Below are 20,691 nucleotides of genomic sequence, written 5' to 3' on the forward strand. Positions count from 1 at the left end.
TGTGGGACCTAACTTCATTAATTGAATTAGTAAAACATCTCTGATCGTTGAAGTCGCTATCCTAAGTAAGAGACTACTTTTGAAACACTACTCCTCAGCTTCGTTTTATTCGGTTGATATTGTGTGATAATAATATGGAGTTGAAAGTACTACATCTTCTATGCTAAATTAAGTTTAAGTTCTTAATCTCCCTTTAGCAGGATCAAATTATCAATATTTACTTTTTTGAGACGAATCAATTCCTCTGGTATAATTATTATGGATATTGGCATCACCCCATCCTTAACCAAGCTAAAGATACGATGGGTCTATTTATCTGTTCGTATCCAATTCATAAAGAATGATTTTCAAACTTTGACTGTTTTGGTGACATGGAACCACTTTTGTTTCTTTTAATTGACTACAAGCAGAAGAATCACATATGATCCTACACCATAGGAATGGTCCTAGTAGAATTTAAATTGCTTTACTAATCTTATTCTTCGCTCTCATATTTTATAGGATACTTTTTTCTTAATACAACTCCAATTTGATTACCACCAATTACTTAAACTTAAACACAATATACATTATTTTATATTTAGTTAAATATAATTATTGTTGATGAGAGATTATCTTCTTTCCATTCATTCGATCATTTTTCTTATTAGTGACAATCTTTAATCTTTTACTTCTCGTTGAGAAATTTTCAGTTAAGAGGAATATTTATCTAACACTCAAATAAATAATATATATATAAATATAAAATGAATACAATGTTATAATATCTATAATACTTACTATATATTTGTTTTGATATAGTTATTATAAATAATCTTATTTATTACCTGATTTTTTTTTATAGAATTTAACTTTGTTAATATACTTCAAATTTAACACATTTTTCTTATAAGAATTTATATGTACATCCTCCTAATGGTACAATTATAATTAAAAAAATGTTGTACATTATATATGTGAACATAATTATGTCAATATAAATATATTATCACGTTATATAAATTTCATTTATTAAATAAAAAATACTATTATTGATATATAGTTATTTGATAATTATATAACATATAACACTAAATTGATTTGTAACAATTGATTGCCTCGGGAATGGTGTTATGCAATATGCATGTCAAATAAGCATCTTTGTGATTTGATGTTAACAATAAAATTATTCCTTTCAATCCCATAAGATAGCAGAATAAGGTTTATATTTTTATAGAAAAATGGAAAGCAGTTATTTCACGGTATACAGCATCAAATTCTATATCAGGAAAGAATAAAGTGCATCTAATGGATATTTGGATTGATTAATTATATCCCTATGATAATGATCAGAACAAGGAATTTAGAACAAAAGGGCCAAACACTTTTATTTAGATTGAAGATGAAAAGAAGAGAGATAGATGTACCAATAAATGGAAGATAAATGAAAATTAATGTCACAGTATGATGAGTTTGCTGGTGTTCATTATTTGAAAAAGTATTTTTAAGTAAAATAAAATAGATTTCAATTTGTTCTATTTGTTTGTCTAATTTACTTATTTTAAAAACAAATATTATATTTTTATTATTGAAATATAATTATATTTTTTTATATTTTAGTTAACTTCTCGCTTCAGTAACTTTTTTAAATTTTAGTTTTTATTATTTATTTCAGTCTTTTTAATATATATGCATTGCTTCAGTTCTTATAATACTTGAACTATGCTTTCTATTTATCACATTTTTTTAAGGAACTATTTAAAATGAAATATTATTATAGAGATAAAATAAAAAAGATACATTACAAAAATCCAAAGTTAAGCAAAATAAATAAAGATAAAAACTAAATTATGTATATATTTGAGAAGTAAAAGTATATTGAAGATAAATATATTCACATAAATAAGTATAAAGGAGGTTTTGTCGTTAAATCTTATAAGATGGTTTTATTTTGTCTTTAAACTATAATGTCAAACACTAATTTCACATTAACTGTAACTTTTTGGATTAATTTGCTGCTAAAATGAAGATTTAGAATGTAAAAATGTATTCTTAGCTTTTCTTCCAGAGAGATAAACCCTTACACTTGATAAACAGAGTAGCGGTGAGAGGTGGGTGGAAAATGGCGTACGTGAACGCCCGGCGCACCTTAGCATCCACCATGGCACGAGCACTTTCTTCGTCACCCGCAAGGGCTTCTCCCTCTGCCTGTCGTTTCGCATTCGCGTTGCTCCCGGCCAAACAAACCGTACCCGTTACTCACTGGGCGAATTTCCTGGTTCGGAGGAAATCGTCGGGTTCGGGTTACTCGCCCCTGAACGACCCGTCCCCGAACTGGAGCAACCGTCCTCCGAAAGAGACCATTCTTCTGGACGGCTGCGACTACGAGCACTGGCTCATCGTCATGGAGTTTCCCGATAACCCTAAACCCTCCGAAGACCACATGGTCAATGCCTATGTCAAAACCCTAGCCCATGTCCTCGGAAGGTCCCTTGTTCCTCTCCTTTAATTGTTATCATTTACATCACTTCTATTTTTCTAATTTCACTAATTTCACTTCTATTTTTCTAATTTCACTTCTGTGAATGTTCTTTGCAGCGAGGAAGAGGCCAAAAAGAAGATATACTCTGTTTCCACTTCTACATACACAGGCTTCGGCGCCCTCATTTCTGAAGAGCTTTCTTATAAAGTCAAAGGTGCAATAGATTCGTTACTTTTCTACGTTTCAATTTCATTTTGGTTGAAATTTTGTACTTGCTTGAGTTGTTAGATTTTCCTGTCTGTGATGTTGTGCTATCATCAAATTGGTTGGAAATTTAATCTTGTGTGGATATTAGAGGAGGTTGATTTTATAATTTTTCTTTTTTTACTGTAATTTCAAATTTGTTCGTCTTTTTGACTCTTGGGAGTTATTCCATGTGCCTAAACAGATTTACCTGGAGTTCTTTGGGTGCTGCCAGATTCGTATCTTGATGTCCCCAACAAGGACTATGGAGGTCAGTGGAGGGTTTGAATTTACGAAGAGCTTAGTTAATTTTATATTTTTTCATTTTTGGTCGTGTTGATCGCTTTTGGGGTATTTCAGGTGATTTATTTGTTGATGGGAAGGTGATTCCTAGGCCACAGTATAGATATTCGGAGAGGCAACCCAGTAGGAGTAGACCTCGGCCGCGGCATGACAGACGACGAGAAACAATGCATGTTGAAAGGAGAGACCAACAGAACTGGAGCCAAGGTCACGGGGGACCTTTGCAGCCATCAACTCCAATGAATAGTCATAACTCGGTTCCTGATAGAGAGAACTAAGAAATGGTTAATACGAATTCTGATTTAGGAATTACCACAGACGGAAACAGAACCAAGTTTTTTCTTTCGGAAGTTTCGATCTAAGTTTCTGAGATCATATTTTACTTGTGTGGAAAATGGCTGTACCTGCCTTGAATGATATTTGGTAATAATATTTTATACCTTCATTATAAGTTGTGGATGCTTTGCAGACAAGAACGAGTTTCATTTCAATTTTTTCTTTGTATGATTTAACATGCAATTTGGATCACTGACGACTGTTAAAATTGATAGACTTGAAACAAATTTTGCTTTTACATCTGAACCAGTTCTCAGTGTCAATGCCTTGTGATATTTGATTTGATATGTCTGATGTGTATCATAAAACCTCTAATGGGTCTCTTGATTACAATTTTTTGCTGATTTTGATGCACCATTCATCTTACAGCCCATCAGCAGATTGTTGCCCTGTTTATCTCCTTGTCTAACTATTTATAGGTTGTATCTAGTTAAAGTTATTGCTCTAGCTTCTTTCTCTCAAACTAATGCTAGTGAATTGTTTCAAATATTCATTGCTAGTTTTGGTCAAATTCCTTGCATGTAAATCTATCTAGTGCAATACTGGTATTTGTTTTTTATATTTTGTTTATAGATCATTTTGCTTCATTTCTGTTTAAGTTGGGATATATTAAAGTATATTTATATTAGTTTGCTTACGAGGACGAGCTAATGTGAGTTGTTGTGTTGTTTCTTTAATATTTGAATTTTCGTAGCATAGTTAGCAAGTTGGGCATATGCAGTGGGTGTCCAGAAGTAATAACGTGGTGCTAATAAATCAAACCAAGGATTACACTCCGAAATAGCTTGCTACGCATATTTCCTAGCTTGAGCAGTGAATATCCTCGAAATCTAATAGTAGTAATAATTGAAACTATAAACTTTGTAGCATGTTTTTTAATAAATAAATAAATATTTTTTATTACTTTTTCTGCAACAATTTTTTTTTAACGAAAACAATATATTGTCAATAACATTGTGATGGGGAAAAGTAAGTTGTACTGATACTCCTTATCACTTAAATTATTCCTAATATCTGATGTTTTTATCTTTCATAAACTTTCTTAATTTATGTCTCACTAGGAGAAATGCATAGTTTATTCGTTAATATTGTTATTTGATGTTTATTCGTTAATTTATTTTACAAAAAAAATTAATGATTATTTAAAGAGATGCAGGAGAATGCTGAGTGAATAGAAAGTGCAGATTGGATAAAAGGGGAAAAATAAGTAAAAAAATGTGTAAGAGAAAACGTTGTTTTTATTTTTTATTATGGATTATGTAGTATTCTTTGTATAGAAGACCTCGTAGTTTATTATGAAAGATGAATTAAGAAAAAGGCATTCATGCGTGTCTGTTTTTACCAAAATTAGCGATCCAAGCTACAGAACCAACCAACCGTTAACTCAAGAACAGAACACCTTCCCTTTCTCTGGATTCCAACATCTGATTCTCCTCTTTCCATCACCTCCCTACGCTCTTCCCTCTCTCCCTCCCTGCAATTTAGAAATGAATTCCAACTACGGCCAATCCAACACGAACAAATCCCCCTCCGTGTCCCTCAACAACTTGAATTTCGATTTCGATCTTGGCATCGGATCCAACCGTCCCAAATCCCTCAACGACCAGAAAAACCCCAAACCTTCCTATTCCACCACCACCACCACCTCTTCCTATTCCTATCCATATTCCTCCGCCCAGCCCAACAAACAACCCTCATGGACCCACCAACCGGCTCCCACTCAGACCACCTCCCTGCCCGGTGGGCCCCCCTCCATGGTCGGAGACATCTTCGGCAAGAGCTGGGGAACCACTCAACCTTCTACTGCTTCCAAAAACATTGGGATCATTAATAAGAACCCTAATCTCTTCGGAGATTTGGTCAGTTCTGCTTTGGGCCAGGGTTCCAAGTCTCCTGCTACCAATGTTCCTCTCAAAAACGCTACCCCCACCCCCAATAAAGCCTCCTTTTCCATGGGAAACATGGCCGATTCTTTGCCCAAAACTGCTGCCACGCCACAGAGCAGTGCTAGTTGGGCATCATCTTCTGGGGGGTTTAGCGTGAATGCCAACAAAACCCCCAATCTTGGGGGCACTTCAATGCGAAACATGGGTAGTGGAATTGGGACCAGTTCTAATAACAAGGATCCTTTTAGTTCTTTGTCTGGTTTTGGATCCAAGCAGTCTGCTACTCTTAATTCAGCTGCCAAAGGGCCGAAGGTTGCATCCGGGGATGATGGTTTTGGAGATTTCCAAAATGCTTCCAAATCGAGCTCGGATGGTTTTGGGGATTTTCAAAATGCTTCAAAACCGAACTCAGCCGCGTTTCCATCGGCTGCTTCTCCTGGGATTGATATCAATTTTGCTGGATCTGCCGCTCCCACTCAGAGTCATGTTCAGAGATCAGGTGGTGGTGATGATCCAATGGACATGTTTTTCACGGCTTCCTCGCCCGCGGTTGGGGGTGCTGCTGCGGCCTCTGATGGATTTGGAGGACAGGACGATTGGGGTTTGGATTCGGAGTTTGGTGGTGGAGGCCATGATGTGGGTGGCACCACTACTGAGCTTGAGGGGCTGCCTCCTCCTCCTGCCGGGGTCTCTAGTTCCACTGCTAAAGGCAAGGGGATGGACAATTACAAGCAAGGACAGTTTGCTGATGCTATTAAGTGGTTTTCGTGGGCCATTGTTCTTCTGGAGAAATCTGGGGACGATACGGCCACAGCGGAGGTTTTGTCATCCAGATCTTCGTGTTACAAAGAAGTCGGGGAGTATAAAAAGGCAGTGGCAGATTGTACAAAGGTATCACATGAATTTTTTAGTTGTTGTTAAATCAGTAAATGTCTCTTGTGTTTTCAATATTGAATTGTTGGATAATTTAAAAGAGCTGTTTATGTCTGGAAACTAGAGGAATAGAAAAAAGAAGTTAGCTGCAGCTTGTTATATACTATTGGTCAATTAATTGGCTAAAAGTTGGAGACAAAAAAAGAAAGAAGACAATGTGATGAAAACAAGGTTATTATTGCTAGGAAATATTATATTCAGCGGGAAATGTAAGGTGTGAATGCATGATAGAACATATTAGGAGCAAGGGGATAAAAAGAAAGTTCTTATTATCTTTTTGGGTCTTGGCTTTCAACCCATACGACACATGCTTATATAAAACATTATGAAAAGTTGAAGGGCTGTTACATACATGAACCATATAAACACAATGCCTTATTTTAAGAAATAATTCCTGATTAGAATAGTGTCTTTCTTTTAGGCGAACTAGGGCTTGGATTTATGAAATGGAAACATGCATTCTGGCTTTAGAAATTTTGGAATTAATTTCTATCTTATTAGATTCATTAACTTTCACTGATGCAAGTGCAACCACAGTCAATACAAAGAAAACATGCTTACAATGCATCTACCATGTTTTTCCTAAAACAAGCTTCATTCTTCTCCTGTATTGGATAGTTTCACCTTGTGATCTTATTTTCTGCGTTTGGTACACTGTTTAGACCAGCACTGGTTGCAAAATGCAACTAGAATGGTTTTTCTTGCAAGTAGAGCACTGAGGGGCGGGCCTGTCATTGTTCCTTGGCGTTTCTTGGTTTGACCTTCCTCTCTCACATTCTCTACTAGATCTTCTTCCTTTCTTTTGTGGCTGATTGCTGTTGTACCTTTCTTTTTAGAAAAAAATTAGGTTTGATTGTAAAGCTCGCTCCAAAGGCTGATCTAAAAGTCTGTCTGTTCCTTCTACAGGTTTGCTTCAAGAGAATCTGTCGTAGTGCATAGTGTATGTAGAAAAATCTGTGCTCTTTTTTGCGTTCCAACAATATACTCAATTTTTGTGGCAACCTACCAAGAACTTTCTCAACAATCAGCTTTTGTTGAATAGTGTCTCCATAATTTCAAATTTGATTAACAATCCCATCTGTGAATCACATACCTTTTGGTTGTTTTCACACTTTCTATATCATGGAAAGCTACTATTTCACTTCAAAGTTTATATTGATAGAAATAAGATTCTCCATCCCTTATACGTAATTTGCCAACTACCCTAAGTGTTTTTTCCCTTTAGAATCATGCCAAGAATTATTGGACAAATGCCTTTGCTCAACATTGTTATATAGCATGGAGGGTGTGGCATTCTAGGTTCTATAAGCGTACAATAGGCGATCATACTCCCTCGGTCGCCCTTTTGGCGATGTGCCCCTTAGACAGTGGGAGGGCCCCTGGACGGTCTTTGGACCATCTGAAGGTGACATTATCGATTTTCTAAATTAGGATTGTTAGTTAAGTGATCGGCTCTTGGGTGACCAGGCTGCTAGGTGGTTGAGTGATCGGCCACTAGGAGAGCCCGTCAATTCCAGCTAATATTTGTGACGTGATGATATTAAGATTCTCACAAAAACTCTAAACTGACTCCTGAAACATAGGTATTTTGTTTTCCATTGTACGGATATTTCTGATTTTGTTTTCCGTGGATTTTTCTGATTTTGTTTTCAAACTCTATGCAAAGGCGTCATTAGAAGAAAAAGGGGATGAATTTTTTCTCAATACTAAGAAATTCTTGAAACTTTCTCATTGATCTGGGAAGAGAATGTTCGTTGGATTCTTTGCCCAGAACAGAGGCCATTTGCATCTCTCTTCAAAGTTTCTTTCTACTGCTTTGGCTGATTTCCTTGCAAAGCCACTGGTTGTAGCTGTTCTTGATATTCTTCTAAAACATTACAAAGATTTTGATGAATGAAGAAAGTCTTTGTTTGGCCACTCTAATAGTCGTAATCACCTTCACATTCACATATAAGAACATGTCTTGAGGAATATTCAAGACGGATATTATGTTTAACGATGAGGCTATAGGGTTCTAATCATAAGTTGATCAAATAAGTGGCTCGGATGTCACTCATAAAATATCATATTCTTCAGAGAAACATAGGCATGTTACACTTTGGATCTTAAGATGAAAGAAAGGGAAATTTCTTGTTATTTTTTTGAAAGGATGATCTTCGTAAGATAGGAATTCTCTTTCGTGGGAAAAGTGAGAAACTAGAACAGTTTATCTGAAAATCAATGGTTGAGACTTTGATAAAATGTTTGCACATGTATAACAATCTATGGAATTGTTTATATCCACTCCCTCGATTTACTTTGCAATTATTATAACTTTTTCACTGTTCCCTTTAATTCTAACCCCCCTCACTTTGTTTATAACTCGTACTGATTCAACACCTACTTGAATTGAACTCTTAGACAAGTTTAAGAGTCATACTTGAATCTTGAGTACACGATGCCTTTGTTTGACAGTTTGAGGAATAATTCCTAATTAGCTAGCTGCCTTATTTATAGAAACAAGCGTTTGGATTTATGGATTCAAACATTAATCATTACTTTTGAATTTAAGAATTAATTTCTTATAACCTTTTTTCTCAAATCTCCATGTTTCAGAAACCTTTTTGGCTTTAAATTCCACGGGTAGATAATTGATGTGTGCAAATGTGTTTGCTAAGGGCGAACATACGGTATGCAATATTTACTGTGGACCTATGTCCGGATATCATACCCTAAGGACTAATGATAGTAATTGATTCGATTTGTGAAATAAAGTAAACAATTATATAGAAAAGATTTGTCCAATTGTCTACAAGAAAACAGGGGTTAAAAAAGCAGATAACAACAAAGTGAGGACTTAGCAGATAAAAAAGTCTGGGTTTTTATTTTCTAATCATGCAATAGTTCCCCAATTCCTATTCTATGACTTCTCTTAAATTAGTTAATAGGTCTTCATCAAACGCCATCGATCATCTTTCCCCAATTCAATTCCAATTTGGTTAGTTACGAATCAAATTTGGGAAAGTATAACCCAGAGAGAAAGATTTTAATCTGGTCAGAAACCCCTTAAATATGGTTGGTCATTCGCAATTTTAAAAGGTTAATTTCTTCTACAGATCCATCAATTACATACAGTTGGTCATGAACACAGAAAAGATTAATAAATAGATTCGGTCAATTCTAATGTAAATTGGAAGCAGTAAAACAGATTAATATCTAAATAATATGAAATTCAATGGATAAAATTAGGGTCTTACAAGCAGATTGCTTCATAACCCTACAAAATGAAGGTTAGCCAGCCATAGACATATGGTCAGATAGATAAGCATACCTAAAAGCATATAAAAAAAGGAGGGGACATATTACAATTAAGAATGCCGTGATAATCTTCAAGCACCTTTATACCCATAGCAACTCTCTTAGAGTTCCTTCTCCCTTAGAAAAGCATAATTGTCTCTCTTTGCAATAAGGTGTCATCAACAATAAACTCTCCCTTCTATTTGTAACAAAAAAAGGCCAGTGACAATTGTGTTAAAATGGCCCATGCTGAGATAGTATGATTGTGTTTATTTAGGGTCTTCTTCCTTGCTTCTTTTTGCTCTTTTTCCATCCAACCTTCGAATTTTTTTTATCATAATTTAATCAGAAAAGGGAGTTTTGTGAAGGTAATACATGCAAACATTATTATTTTCAAGCACAAATTCATATTAGTTATCATCGAAATTGCCGGGTCCTATTTATATCTTAGTTAAGACCCTGGGTAGCATATGTTCACAATTCAGTAATTGAAGTTTAAAAAGGTTAGGATTATGGCTTGGCCTGTCCATGAGTTCCACTATTTATCTAATGATCTGAACCATGTCATTATCTTGATCACCGTATAATAAGGAGGGAGAGTGTTCTGATCAGCATTTGTTGTGCAGATTCTTCAAAATGATGAAACCAATGTATCTGTCCTGGTACAGCGTGCTCTCTTGTACGAGAGTATGGAAAAGTACAAACTTGGTGCTGAAGACCTTAGGACTGTGCTGAAGATTGATCCTAGTAATAGGATCGCCAGAAGCACCGTTCACCGGTTGGCTAAGATGGCTGAGTAGGAGTTCATTCGCCTTTTTTTTTTCCTTTAATTATTATGCGATATAGGTTTTCACATCATCAACAACCCCCATTTCGTTTGCCATGATAGTTAGGGGGTAATACGTATGGATTGCTGTGACCCCAAATATGAAATGTGATGTATGCTTTATTTCATTCTGGCTGTGTCTTAAAATTAATATTTTCGTTGCCTTCACCAGATTTGAACTTTATAGAATTTCCATATTCTTTTTCTATTTATGTTCTTAAGTGTTTGGATTGTTTGCATATAAAGAAAGGCATTTGTTATTTTTTTTAAAATTATGAAGAGAGAGATCTGCAAAGCAGCTGTCATTTACAGAATTTTGTTCCCAGGTTCCCTTCATGATTTTGTTTGTTTGTGGATTTATGTACGGCACTCATTAGTAGATTCAGCCTGGGTTTGTTTGGAATTTGTTTTCATAAAAATCTTTAGAGAGAAAAATTAAAAAAAATATTTAAAAATAAATAAATTTAGTTTATCTATAAACAAATTTGCAGAATTTCTCTTATATATTGTTTTTCTAAATTTTTATATTTTAATTTATGAATAAATTCATTTTGATTTATAGAGAATTTGTTTCTCTTGTATAAGTTTTTTTAGGAAATTTAGAGATATGTCCTTAATCACTTTTCATATTTAACGGGGTTTAAAATACAGTTTAAACGATAATAAAATGATCTCAAAACGTACATTTATAATGTGTTTAAACTTAATGCTTTTCTGTCGTTTTTTAATTACAATAAAAAAATCTCTAATTTTTCTAAAGAACTATTATTTGGATTGATGTCTTAATCTCATAACTATTACCCCAAACATTTGCATCTCTACCGTGGGAATTGCATCCCATACTTAGATAGATAGATAGAGACAATGGTCGTAACTCAAATGCATATCTACTCAAGTCAAAGGGTGCTTGCTTTGAAAAGATAATGTATTATAATAGTTACATTAAGTATATCTAATTATAAAAGCATTTTAAGAGAACATTTGGAGTAAATTAAACTTTGGTTTAAAAATTTATAAAAATATCATTTTAGTTTTTTAAATTTTAAAAATATAATTAGTTTTTTTTTATAAATATTTTAATTTCTCAATTTTAGTATTTAAGAACTAAAAGTAAATTTGTCCAAATTTAAATAATTAGTTTTTATTAAATTTGAAAGACCATGATAACTAGATTCACCCACCATCTACTATATTTTAGGGAATAAAAAATAGTTAAGTTATTATAAATTACAAAATTTCAATCAATGAAAGGCATTGCAGTAGCTGCCAAAGCTACAATATAATGACTTTACATACTGTCAGAAACCATGAAAAATTTAAAGCCTACAAGAAACAATAATTATATATGTGCATCAGTTTTGAAGACAACTCTAACCCTCATATCCATAAAGTATTATTGCTCCCACCACCTATCGGACTCATTTGGTTGCATCTAAAACTAAAAGAAAAATGAGTTTTTGACACTATTTTTTCTACTCTAGATTACAACTTTTTTCTCAAGATTACAATTTCTTTAAGTGTTTGATTATTTATATGATAGTATTTTTGTAAATGTCATTTGGAACATTGAGTGTCAAATAATCAATACTCAAACTAAAATTAAAATTAACACACCAAACATGCATAAAAATAAACCCAAAAAAAGCAATGAAGTCATCTTCTCTTATTACAAATTTATATAACTATGAGATAATTAATAAAATCAAATTCATGCTTAGTAAACACCACTCTATCTGAAATTTTTATATAAAAGTTATCGTCTACATGAATTCTATATTATGTATAAATTAAAATTAAAACCGTGTTCAAAGAACATAGTTTTTTGAAAAGAAGTTTCTTAAACACGATCTAACTATTCTCATGTTTTTCTTAAATGCGTCTCTTCTGTCAGAATTATAAAAATAGGCAAAGTGTACCTACCTTTTTTTACTTAATATATTATCATTTGCATTAGCTAAATAATTAATATAGGAGGAAAGGTATAGAATAGTATTTAGTTTTGAAAAACCCGATTTCCACTTGTTTCCACTTGCGTGTGATGTTACTATATTCATTCTTGTATAAATTCAGAGTCCTTCACTTGTATAAAGTCTGAGTATCCATTCTCTCTCTGAAATAAAAAATGTGTGGGGGTGCTATCATTTCTGATTTCGTAGACATGGAGGACGCATGTGAGAAGGTGAAGAAGAAAAGAGTGGTTACGCGAGTACGGAAGAACGCCTACAGAGGAATCAGGCAAAGGCCTTGGGGCAAGTGGGCTGCAGAAATAAGGGACCCACGCAAGGGTCTGCGCCTGTGGCTCGGCACATTCGCCACTGCCCAAGAAGCCGCTCGCGCCTACGACGACGCCGCCCTGCGCATCCGCGGAGACAAGGCTAAGCTCAACTTCCCCCGCCACCACCACCCTCCCCCCGACAACAACCCATGCCTCAGCCCCGAGTTCACTCAGCCCTGTTATCAACCCACTTTTAATAACACCGACCCTCTACTCGCCAACCATATTTCCAACCTCGAATCGTTTCTTGGTTTGGAGCCTGAACAGCTTCCGATGCAGCCACTGCCACTTCCTGAGTGGGACCCGCTCCACGACGTCGTTTTTCCCAACCGCCACCTCTTCTGAAGCCTTGTTGCTGCTTCCATTCCATGTCTGAACTCCACGTCTTTCAACTTAGCCTCTGTAAAATTTAATCTTTCTTTTTTCTGCTCAACGAAAACCACATGCTTTTCCCTCTTCTGTTTCATTTACACTGTCTATGTATAAAACTTTTCTCACTCTTTCTTTTCTCCTTTTCATCGTCTACATAGTTCTAAACGTCTCGCTTCACAAATTCAAGGTTCTCATAACCTCTCGCAACACTGAAAAGTGATCAATACTTTCGTTGATTCTGATTTCTGCGTTGTTATTCAAAACAAGAGTTCTTTTGGCATGCATATTAATTTTCTCATTCCCACGAAATATTCTTGATTTTGTCAAACTAAGGTCATGTGAATGTTCACTTTTTTTTTCTTGCAATAGTAATCCTAGCCTACATTCTTTGGAATATATTTGTTTTGTCCCTTTCTTTCTTAGAACTTGTAGTCCTAATTCCAAATCCTTTTTTTTATTGCATATTGTATGTAGAATGTTTTAATAGTTTTTGCACTCTCAGAAGTCATTCCAAGTGTAGATAGAGATGAATTCCAAAATGTTTTATTAACAAAAACTGATACTCAACTTTTTTTAACGGACTAAGTCATCAAGACATAAGTGATCAGATCCATTATCTGAGTGAAAGAAATTAACTTTTAAACCAAATTGGTGTCAACAAACTTCACTTTTACAAACACTAAAAAATTAGTAAATTTAAAAAACAAAGTCCATTATTAACGATGCTATGTTGAGTATTATGAGAACAAGTCCAATAAACATGTACCACAATGGCTTGTATATGTCAACCAATTTAAGTAATTTTTACACTATATTGAAAAAATTCAGACACAACATTCTATATATATTCAAAAACATATTGCGGTATTGGTTGGAAGGGGATGATATTTTTGTCATGTATGGAGGTTTTTTCACTAGAACTCAATAAGCAGAAGAACTCTATCCATGTACAAATGCCCCTGTGGACCCAAACGCTACACAAGTGATGACACCAATAGTAGTTTTTTTTTTTGAAAAAAAAACAATGGAGCCAGTACCCATTGAAGTTAAACCACCAAATGCAACACATAAATAACTAACGCACACATTCAATGGAATTTTGTCTACCTTCAACCTTAGCATTGAATGGCTGAAAGGGAGTTTTATTCAACAACACATTTTTGGGGCCTGTGAAACTGTTCTCCAAGCAAGCAACAATTTATGACGGCCACCTACCGCCAGCGCAAACTTACTTACCAATAAATAAAGTCTTGCACTAAAACTGAATGTCGTGAAAGTCTTCTTAAATAATATATTTGTAACAACAATAATTAAATTTAAGGGTAACATCTTTATATTTTTCCCACATCTAATATTATAATATACATGAATTTTTAATATAAATATTTATATATACATATATTATTTGTATAGTAGTCCAAAATACATTTTTCATAATAAGAAAAATAAATTTTACAAAATAAAGTAACAAAAACAATATATATATATATATATATTCGTATAAAATACACAATCATTATAGATAAAGAAAACAAAACACAAACAAGGTAAACTAACTATAAAATAATTTTACTATAAAAGTTCAATTTCAATTAACAAACATAAAGTCATCTTTTCTCAAAATCCATCTAGTGTCTATCATAATTCATTATTCATATTACTCAGATCAGACTTCTACGAACCAACATACTCAGATACTTGACTCTACTTCCAAAAGACTCATACATTGACTTACACTCAGAGATCTGCACATGTCATACTATTTCACTATGAAATCCACGTAGCTATGCGCATAAATAATCTCAATATCATATGACAAAGTTAACTCATATAACATGTCAGGTAAGTTATCTTTCAAACAACTTACCCATTCACATGAACCTCCTTCAACTCTCACGACCTGAATAACTTCATCTATATGATTTCATTATATTAGGAGAATCAGGATATCTCCTTCTAGACGAATCCCTAGTCAATGCACATCCTAAATAATCTAAACACGGTATTTTCTTTCTTCAAAATACTATGTCTAAATTAAAATTCATATTCAACATCTTATCCAAAATCTTATAATTAAATCATACCAAAACTTAGAATTTCAAAACACACAAAAATTCATCCAAAAATCACATAAATATTTAATTAAAGGATTTTTCAATTAAATACACTTAAAATATAATTTTACATAATTTATAATTAAAAACTATAAAATAGAAATAACCAAACATTTTAAAAGTAAAGATAAAAATTTTAGTTTTAAGTTTTTGTTTTTAAGAGTCTAGCTTGAGCAAAAACCTTTTCGCTTGAGCGAGAATGGGTCTTGCCCAAGCAAGACCTCTCTAGCTTAAGCGAGATTGAACCCTGAGAGCACCCTAGAATTTATACCATTTTTTCTTGAGCGAAATCCTTTCTCGCTCGCTTGAGCAAAAATGGATCTGAGAGCATCTCATCTTTTCATTCTATTCTCATTTGTGCAAGAATCTTTCCATCTGAGTGAGATACAAAAAAAAAAAAAAACAGTTTGTAAAATATAATCTATTTCACATTTTCACCCAAAAAATTCCATTCAAATTGTTAGTATCAAATATACTAAACCAAAGTAAAAAATTCCCTGCTAAAGTTGGATAATTACTTTAACATGGCTACTTTATAAATCTATAATACCATATATCCAATATCTCTAAATCAAAAATCAAACAACCAATACTCATTAAACATTATCCTTTTAGTGATCAAACTATTCAAATACATTCATTTACTTATTAAAATAAAAATATAATTCTACAACATTTACCATATCTACAATTTCACATTCTAATCTCAATCAAATTTTAATATACTGAAAAACAAGCAATCCTGCAAGAAAATTGGAACGGGTGACCACGTCACCTCGACATCCAAATCTTCTAACCTATGGTTATATTGGAAAGAATAAAATTAACTCCCTTTACCTGAGTTTGAGTAGGTGCTCACTAAGAGTTCTAAACCTGCTAAAAGCTCAAGGGTAGCTTAACTTGCACCACAAAGTCCTGATAAAAAATTTAACTACATCACTAAGACTTTGAGCTAACAGAGACTAATACTAAGTTAAAAGAGTTCAATGCAATGGTCTATACTAAAGGCAAACCTAACCAAATCAAAACTGACTCAAAGAAAAAATGATTAAAAATGAACTTACTTTGTCTAAAATTCTGATTGGGCAGTCATGTAGTATTCGCTGCTAGGAATCCAATGACAGACTTCGATCGTCATTCCGGTGACAAAGATGTTCAGAAAGTTAGAGAGAAGGCACATGAAGGAAAAAGGAAAAATTTAGAGAGATGGTGGTTCTTTTAAAATGAAACCTAAATAATTGAATTTTCTATTTATATACTTTTTTTACTTAAATAATAAAATATTCAAGTGTCATTTAAAATATACCACTTCTACTATAAAGTTATTTTCTATGTCTTTACATAAGTCATCCAAAGTCCAAGTAAAAGCTAAAAAATTTGGGTTTTGTGAAGTTTCTTTCTTCTACTAATCCTCCACAACTATGTAGGTTTTAATGCACTCATTAGTTAAAGACTTTTTCCACTCAATAGTTAATGGATTTCTCCACACACGACAAAAAAATATGAAATAGAAACTAATTTTTAGAGACCAAAATAATTAGTTGTAATAACTAAATTAGAGACCATTTTAAAAACTAAAAAAAATTGGTTTCTAAATTAGTTTCTATTATTGTTAAATAGTTTAAAAATTGATATCTAATTAGCAACCAAGGTTTTAACTACCAATTATTTAGTTTCTAAATTTGGTAGCAAAAATCTTGGTTCCTAATTAGATACCAATTTAGAAACTATTTAACAATAATAGAAAATAATTTAGAAACCAATTTTTTTTTTTAGTTTCTAAAATGGTATCTAATTTAGTTACTATTGCAACTAATTATTTTGGTTTATAAAAAATGATTTCTATTTCATGATTTTCTTGTAGTGACACTTATATGTGTCCAAAGATGAAATTGATCTTAGTTATTTGTTACAATTTTTTCATATTAAAAAATATATATATTTGTTATGATTTATCTTATTTTATTAAAATTAGTTAAATGGTCTAATGATTAACATTGTCTTGTTGTAAAATCAAGGAGAAAAGATGGAACCATGGGAGAGACTTGTATGTGAAAGTTACCAAACTATCTTTGCTAGATCAGCCTCACTAATATTCATCAAGACGGTAGAAATTGGTTGTAAAATTTAATGTTTGAAAAAAAGTTTATAACACATAACATAAAATGAAATGAGATTGGAAAAGATAACATACTTGAATTTCAATGAATCAACATATGAAATTATGAAATTTAAAAATAATTTATTATTTTGTGTTATTAGAAACTCCATTTGATATTAAAGAAATACAAATTTATGAATAAAAGATATGAAAAATTAATAAATTTATTTAATATTATATTGTATACAACATTCATTACTTTTAAAATATTTTATTTTACCAAATTGCAACATAATGACATGAATATCATAGGTATCTTCCTCCAACTGCCTAAGAAATTGGTAAGTAAACTCTTCCCATCACAACTTTTGGACATCCCTTAATATTTATAAAACTATAAGGTAAATTAAGTTTAATAAAATTTTAAAAAATCAATATATTAGTTACTCCAAATTGTCAAACTTAATTATTACAAAGCTAAAGACCTTCCCATTTTTCTTAAACTCAATAAGGTATTCCTTTAACAGACAGAAAACCAATAACACCTATAAATAGGAAAAAACCCTTACATTAGATTAGGAAAATATAACTAAAATAATATATAAAATATCACTATCCTAAATCTCAACATTAAATCCAATGTTTGATAAAAAAAAAATATAACTATTATACATTAGGAAGAAAACCCCATACATTTAAGATGTCACTATAAACAAAATCAAACAAAATAAAATAAAAATTATTGAAAAATATATATGCATTTGTTAGAATGGTAGAATCTTCAATAAATGAACCTTAGTTTCTCTCTTTAAAAACATTCTGAATTCAACAGAAGTGAATTTAAACTTCTCTAAATTCAGAGGAAGAGATATATTGAAAAGCATGTATATATTACTCTCTAACAAACTTCCTCCAAAAAAGATAACCGCAGTGTTGAATCTAATCATACAAATTTTGTAAAAGAAGACAACTATATATCATACAAAATATGAGACAAACAAAACTAAATTAAGCTCATTAAGTACCACCGTCTAAATGAATTGATATTGTTCTAGTATTTAAATTTAGCAAATCTCCATAACTGCATAACCCTTCATAAATTTTTATAATTTGAACAATTAATTACTTAAAAATATTATTTATACAAAAAAAAAGTAAAATATATTATTCTTTTATTGATTTGTATGATTTTTTATTTAATAATTTTTTAGTAGTATAAAATATTTAAGTACACACTGAATTGTCATCACCTACAAATATTATCTATTTAAAAAAAAATATGTTAAGTTATATTATAATATATATACGCACTTTTGTAACTCTTAAATGAAATAATAATCCTTTTATTCTTGTAATTTCTAAATTATTTACTTTCAAAAAATATATAAAATTATTGTAATTCAATTGATAATACTTGTACCGTCCCGTACCCGGGCGTTGACTAAGTCAAGGTCAAAGTCAACACCAAGGGGTCAAAGTCAACACAAGGCGTTGCCTAGGTGAAGAGACGCTAAGAGTCAGCGTCACCAAGAAGAGGCGTCGCCTAGGTGAAGGCGTCGCCCAACCAGGGCGTCGCCAGATCAAACAGTACTAAAGCAAGGCAATCACAGTGTGGTTCCCCGATACCCATGGGTAGGAAAGACCACGGAGGGAGCAACGCCGTGGGAAGGCCTCAGGTCCCGATAACCCGGGGCAGCGATAAAGAGAAGGAAAAGGTGGCTTCAAGGCCATAATGATAGCACCGGTGTAGGGCAGCCTGACTCGTACCCCTGCCGCCCAGAGACGCCTTTGGGACAGATACGACTCAAGAGGAAGGTCACGCCCAGGGTAGCCGGGTGCAGGGTACGAGAGAAAGGAAGATACGCTCTCAAAGTAAGTGACTAGATAATTGGGGGCATGAGTTGGCACCCAAAAAGTCACCCCTAGCGCAGTAACACTCCCAAGCAGGAGGACTCACACGTAGAGACGTCCCCAGATGGGCAGAAACGCCCCCAGATGGGGTCACGGCGTCGTGAGGCTCTCCACGTGTACGACAGTCATGTCAGAATACAAACACCCTCTAGTCAGGTGCCAGGTAATTAAAGTCATTCAATACAGTTTCCGTTTCGAACATTCAGGTACTATAATGGCTCCCAAGCGTTTCAACGTCTTAAATGCGCTACGTTTTCTAATTAGATACGCTGATTGAGTGCGTTACATTTGTAATTAAAGGCGCGTTAAGGCGCTTTAAATGCTTGGGTAGTTTAAATAGCGCTGAGAATGTTGGAAACAGGGTTCGAACTTTTGGCAAATTTACCAGAACTCTCTAGTTGCTTGCTCGTGCCAGGAGGTTACGTACAAGGGACTAGGGAAAGATCTTTGCCTGAGGGAGAAAACATACACACAATACACAATTCTTTTACCACCTTCAGAGTGCCATACGCGGTGCTCAGAGACGGAGGTGCACAATTTTGGTGTTTCTTGCTGGCTGACTTGAGCGTCGGAGTGCAAACGGCCGCTAGGGCGCCCTTTTGTCCTCTTTTTGCAGGAATACACAGGTAACCAGTGGGAAGGAGTCCCTAGCTGACGGTTGAGGTCGCGCACAAAGACGTCCCGGTCAACCGGACGGAACATTTGGCGCCCACCGTGGGGCCGATATAAAACATCAGTCCCATCACAAGTTCGAGAAAATCTACTAAACTACAATAACGTTGGAGGAGGTTGGAGTGACAATGGCCCCCACCAGACGAGGCACAGCACGCGCAGCCCCAGCAGAACTATCCATGCAACAGGTTCTGGAGATAATGAGGGGGCTGCAGCAGGATATGGCGGAGTCGAAACTGGAACAGGAACGCATGCAGGCAGATCTCGACGCCTCGCATGAAAGGAATGAAGAGCTCCACCGCGTAAATGAGGAGTTGCGCCAGGGCCTGAGAAATGATCGGGGGCGGCATGGACATGACGAGATGGAGAACCATTCCCCACCAAGGGAGTTTTCCACTCCCTTCTCGCAGGAGATTCTAGATGCAGTGATCCCGAACACATTCGCGGGGCCCAAGGTGATCTTCACCGGGATGGAGGACCCAGAGATGCACCTTGCTGCATTTCACACACAGATGGTCCTGGTAGGCGGTTCTGACGCCGCCAAGTGCAAGCTCTTTATGAGCACCCTGACTGGGATGGCTATGGATTGGTTCATCAATCTCCCGGACGGTCATATCACATCTTTCCGCCAATTGTCACGATTGTTCAGAGAACAATACTTAGCAAACAAGGCCCCGCCGCCAGTCTCCTACGATTTGTTTGATGTGAAGCAGTATCAAGGGGAGACCCTTAAGGAATACATCAATCGATTCGGGGCCCAGGTCGTGAAGGTTGGTACGACAGAGGAGCCTATAATCGTGTACGCGTTCGTGAAAGGCGTATGCCCTGGTCCTTTTGGAGAATCCATCATTCGCAACCGCCCTAGGACTTTCGTTGAGCTACGGCGTCGGGCGGTAGAACACATTGCTTCTGAGGGGGAGGTGTGCGTGAAGCGCACCAGCGTCGTACCCTCACGCCCGAGGGGATCGGCGCGAGCTCAACC

General features: G+C 34.5%; 3 protein-coding genes across 3 annotated transcripts; all 3 read left to right on the plus strand.

Moving 5' to 3' along the window:
• Window positions 1-1,438: 1,438 nt before the first annotated feature.
• MORF3 (plastid developmental protein DAG) lies at window positions 1,439-3,458 on the plus strand. The gene is made up of 4 exons (XM_068607372.1): window positions 1,439-2,466; window positions 2,578-2,675; window positions 2,910-2,975; window positions 3,065-3,458. The coding sequence occupies exons 1-4, from the start codon at window positions 2,102-2,104 to the stop codon at window positions 3,283-3,285; spliced, it is 750 nt and encodes a 249-aa protein (XP_068463473.1). The 5' UTR covers window positions 1,439-2,101; the 3' UTR covers window positions 3,286-3,458.
• A 1,185-nt stretch (window positions 3,459-4,643) lies between these two features.
• Window positions 4,644-10,472, plus strand: LOC137806970 (Tetratricopeptide repeat (TPR)-like superfamily protein). Its single transcript, XM_068607373.2, has 2 exons — window positions 4,644-6,120; window positions 10,065-10,472. Exons 1-2 carry the CDS (start codon window positions 4,831-4,833, stop codon window positions 10,236-10,238), a joined length of 1,464 nt encoding a protein of 487 aa, XP_068463474.2. The 5' UTR covers window positions 4,644-4,830; the 3' UTR covers window positions 10,239-10,472.
• A 1,844-nt stretch (window positions 10,473-12,316) lies between these two features.
• On the plus strand, window positions 12,317-13,051 carry LOC137806971 (ethylene-responsive transcription factor ERF071). Its single transcript, XM_068607374.2, has one exon. The coding sequence runs from the start codon at window positions 12,387-12,389 to the stop codon at window positions 12,882-12,884; it is 498 nt and encodes a 165-aa protein (XP_068463475.2). The 5' UTR covers window positions 12,317-12,386; the 3' UTR covers window positions 12,885-13,051.
• The last annotated feature ends 7,640 nt before the right edge of the window (window positions 13,052-20,691 follow it).

This window comes from Phaseolus vulgaris, chromosome 3 (genome assembly GCF_051622355.1).
Source record: "Phaseolus vulgaris cultivar YP4 chromosome 3, ASM5162235v1, whole genome shotgun sequence".
Lineage (NCBI taxonomy): Eukaryota > Viridiplantae > Streptophyta > Magnoliopsida > Fabales > Fabaceae > Phaseolus > Phaseolus vulgaris.

Bases quoted from the DNA above. Each gene is read 5' to 3' on its own strand.
- MORF3 (XM_068607372.1), top strand. From the start codon at position 2,102: ATGGCGTACGTGAACGCCCGGCGCACCTTAGCATCCACCATGGCACGA. The intron at 2,467-2,577 runs GTCCCTTGTTCC...TGTTCTTTGCAG, and splicing joins CTAGCCCATGTCCTCGGAAG to CGAGGAAGAGGCCAAAAAGA. The intron at 2,676-2,909 runs GTGCAATAGATT...GTGCCTAAACAG, and splicing joins GCTTTCTTATAAAGTCAAAG to ATTTACCTGGAGTTCTTTGG.
- LOC137806970 (XM_068607373.2), top strand. From the start codon at position 4,831: ATGAATTCCAACTACGGCCAATCCAACACGAACAAATCCCCCTCCGTG. The intron at 6,121-10,064 runs GTATCACATGAA...TTTGTTGTGCAG, and splicing joins CAGTGGCAGATTGTACAAAG to ATTCTTCAAAATGATGAAAC.
- LOC137806971 (XM_068607374.2), top strand. From the start codon at position 12,387: ATGTGTGGGGGTGCTATCATTTCTGATTTCGTAGACATGGAGGACGCA.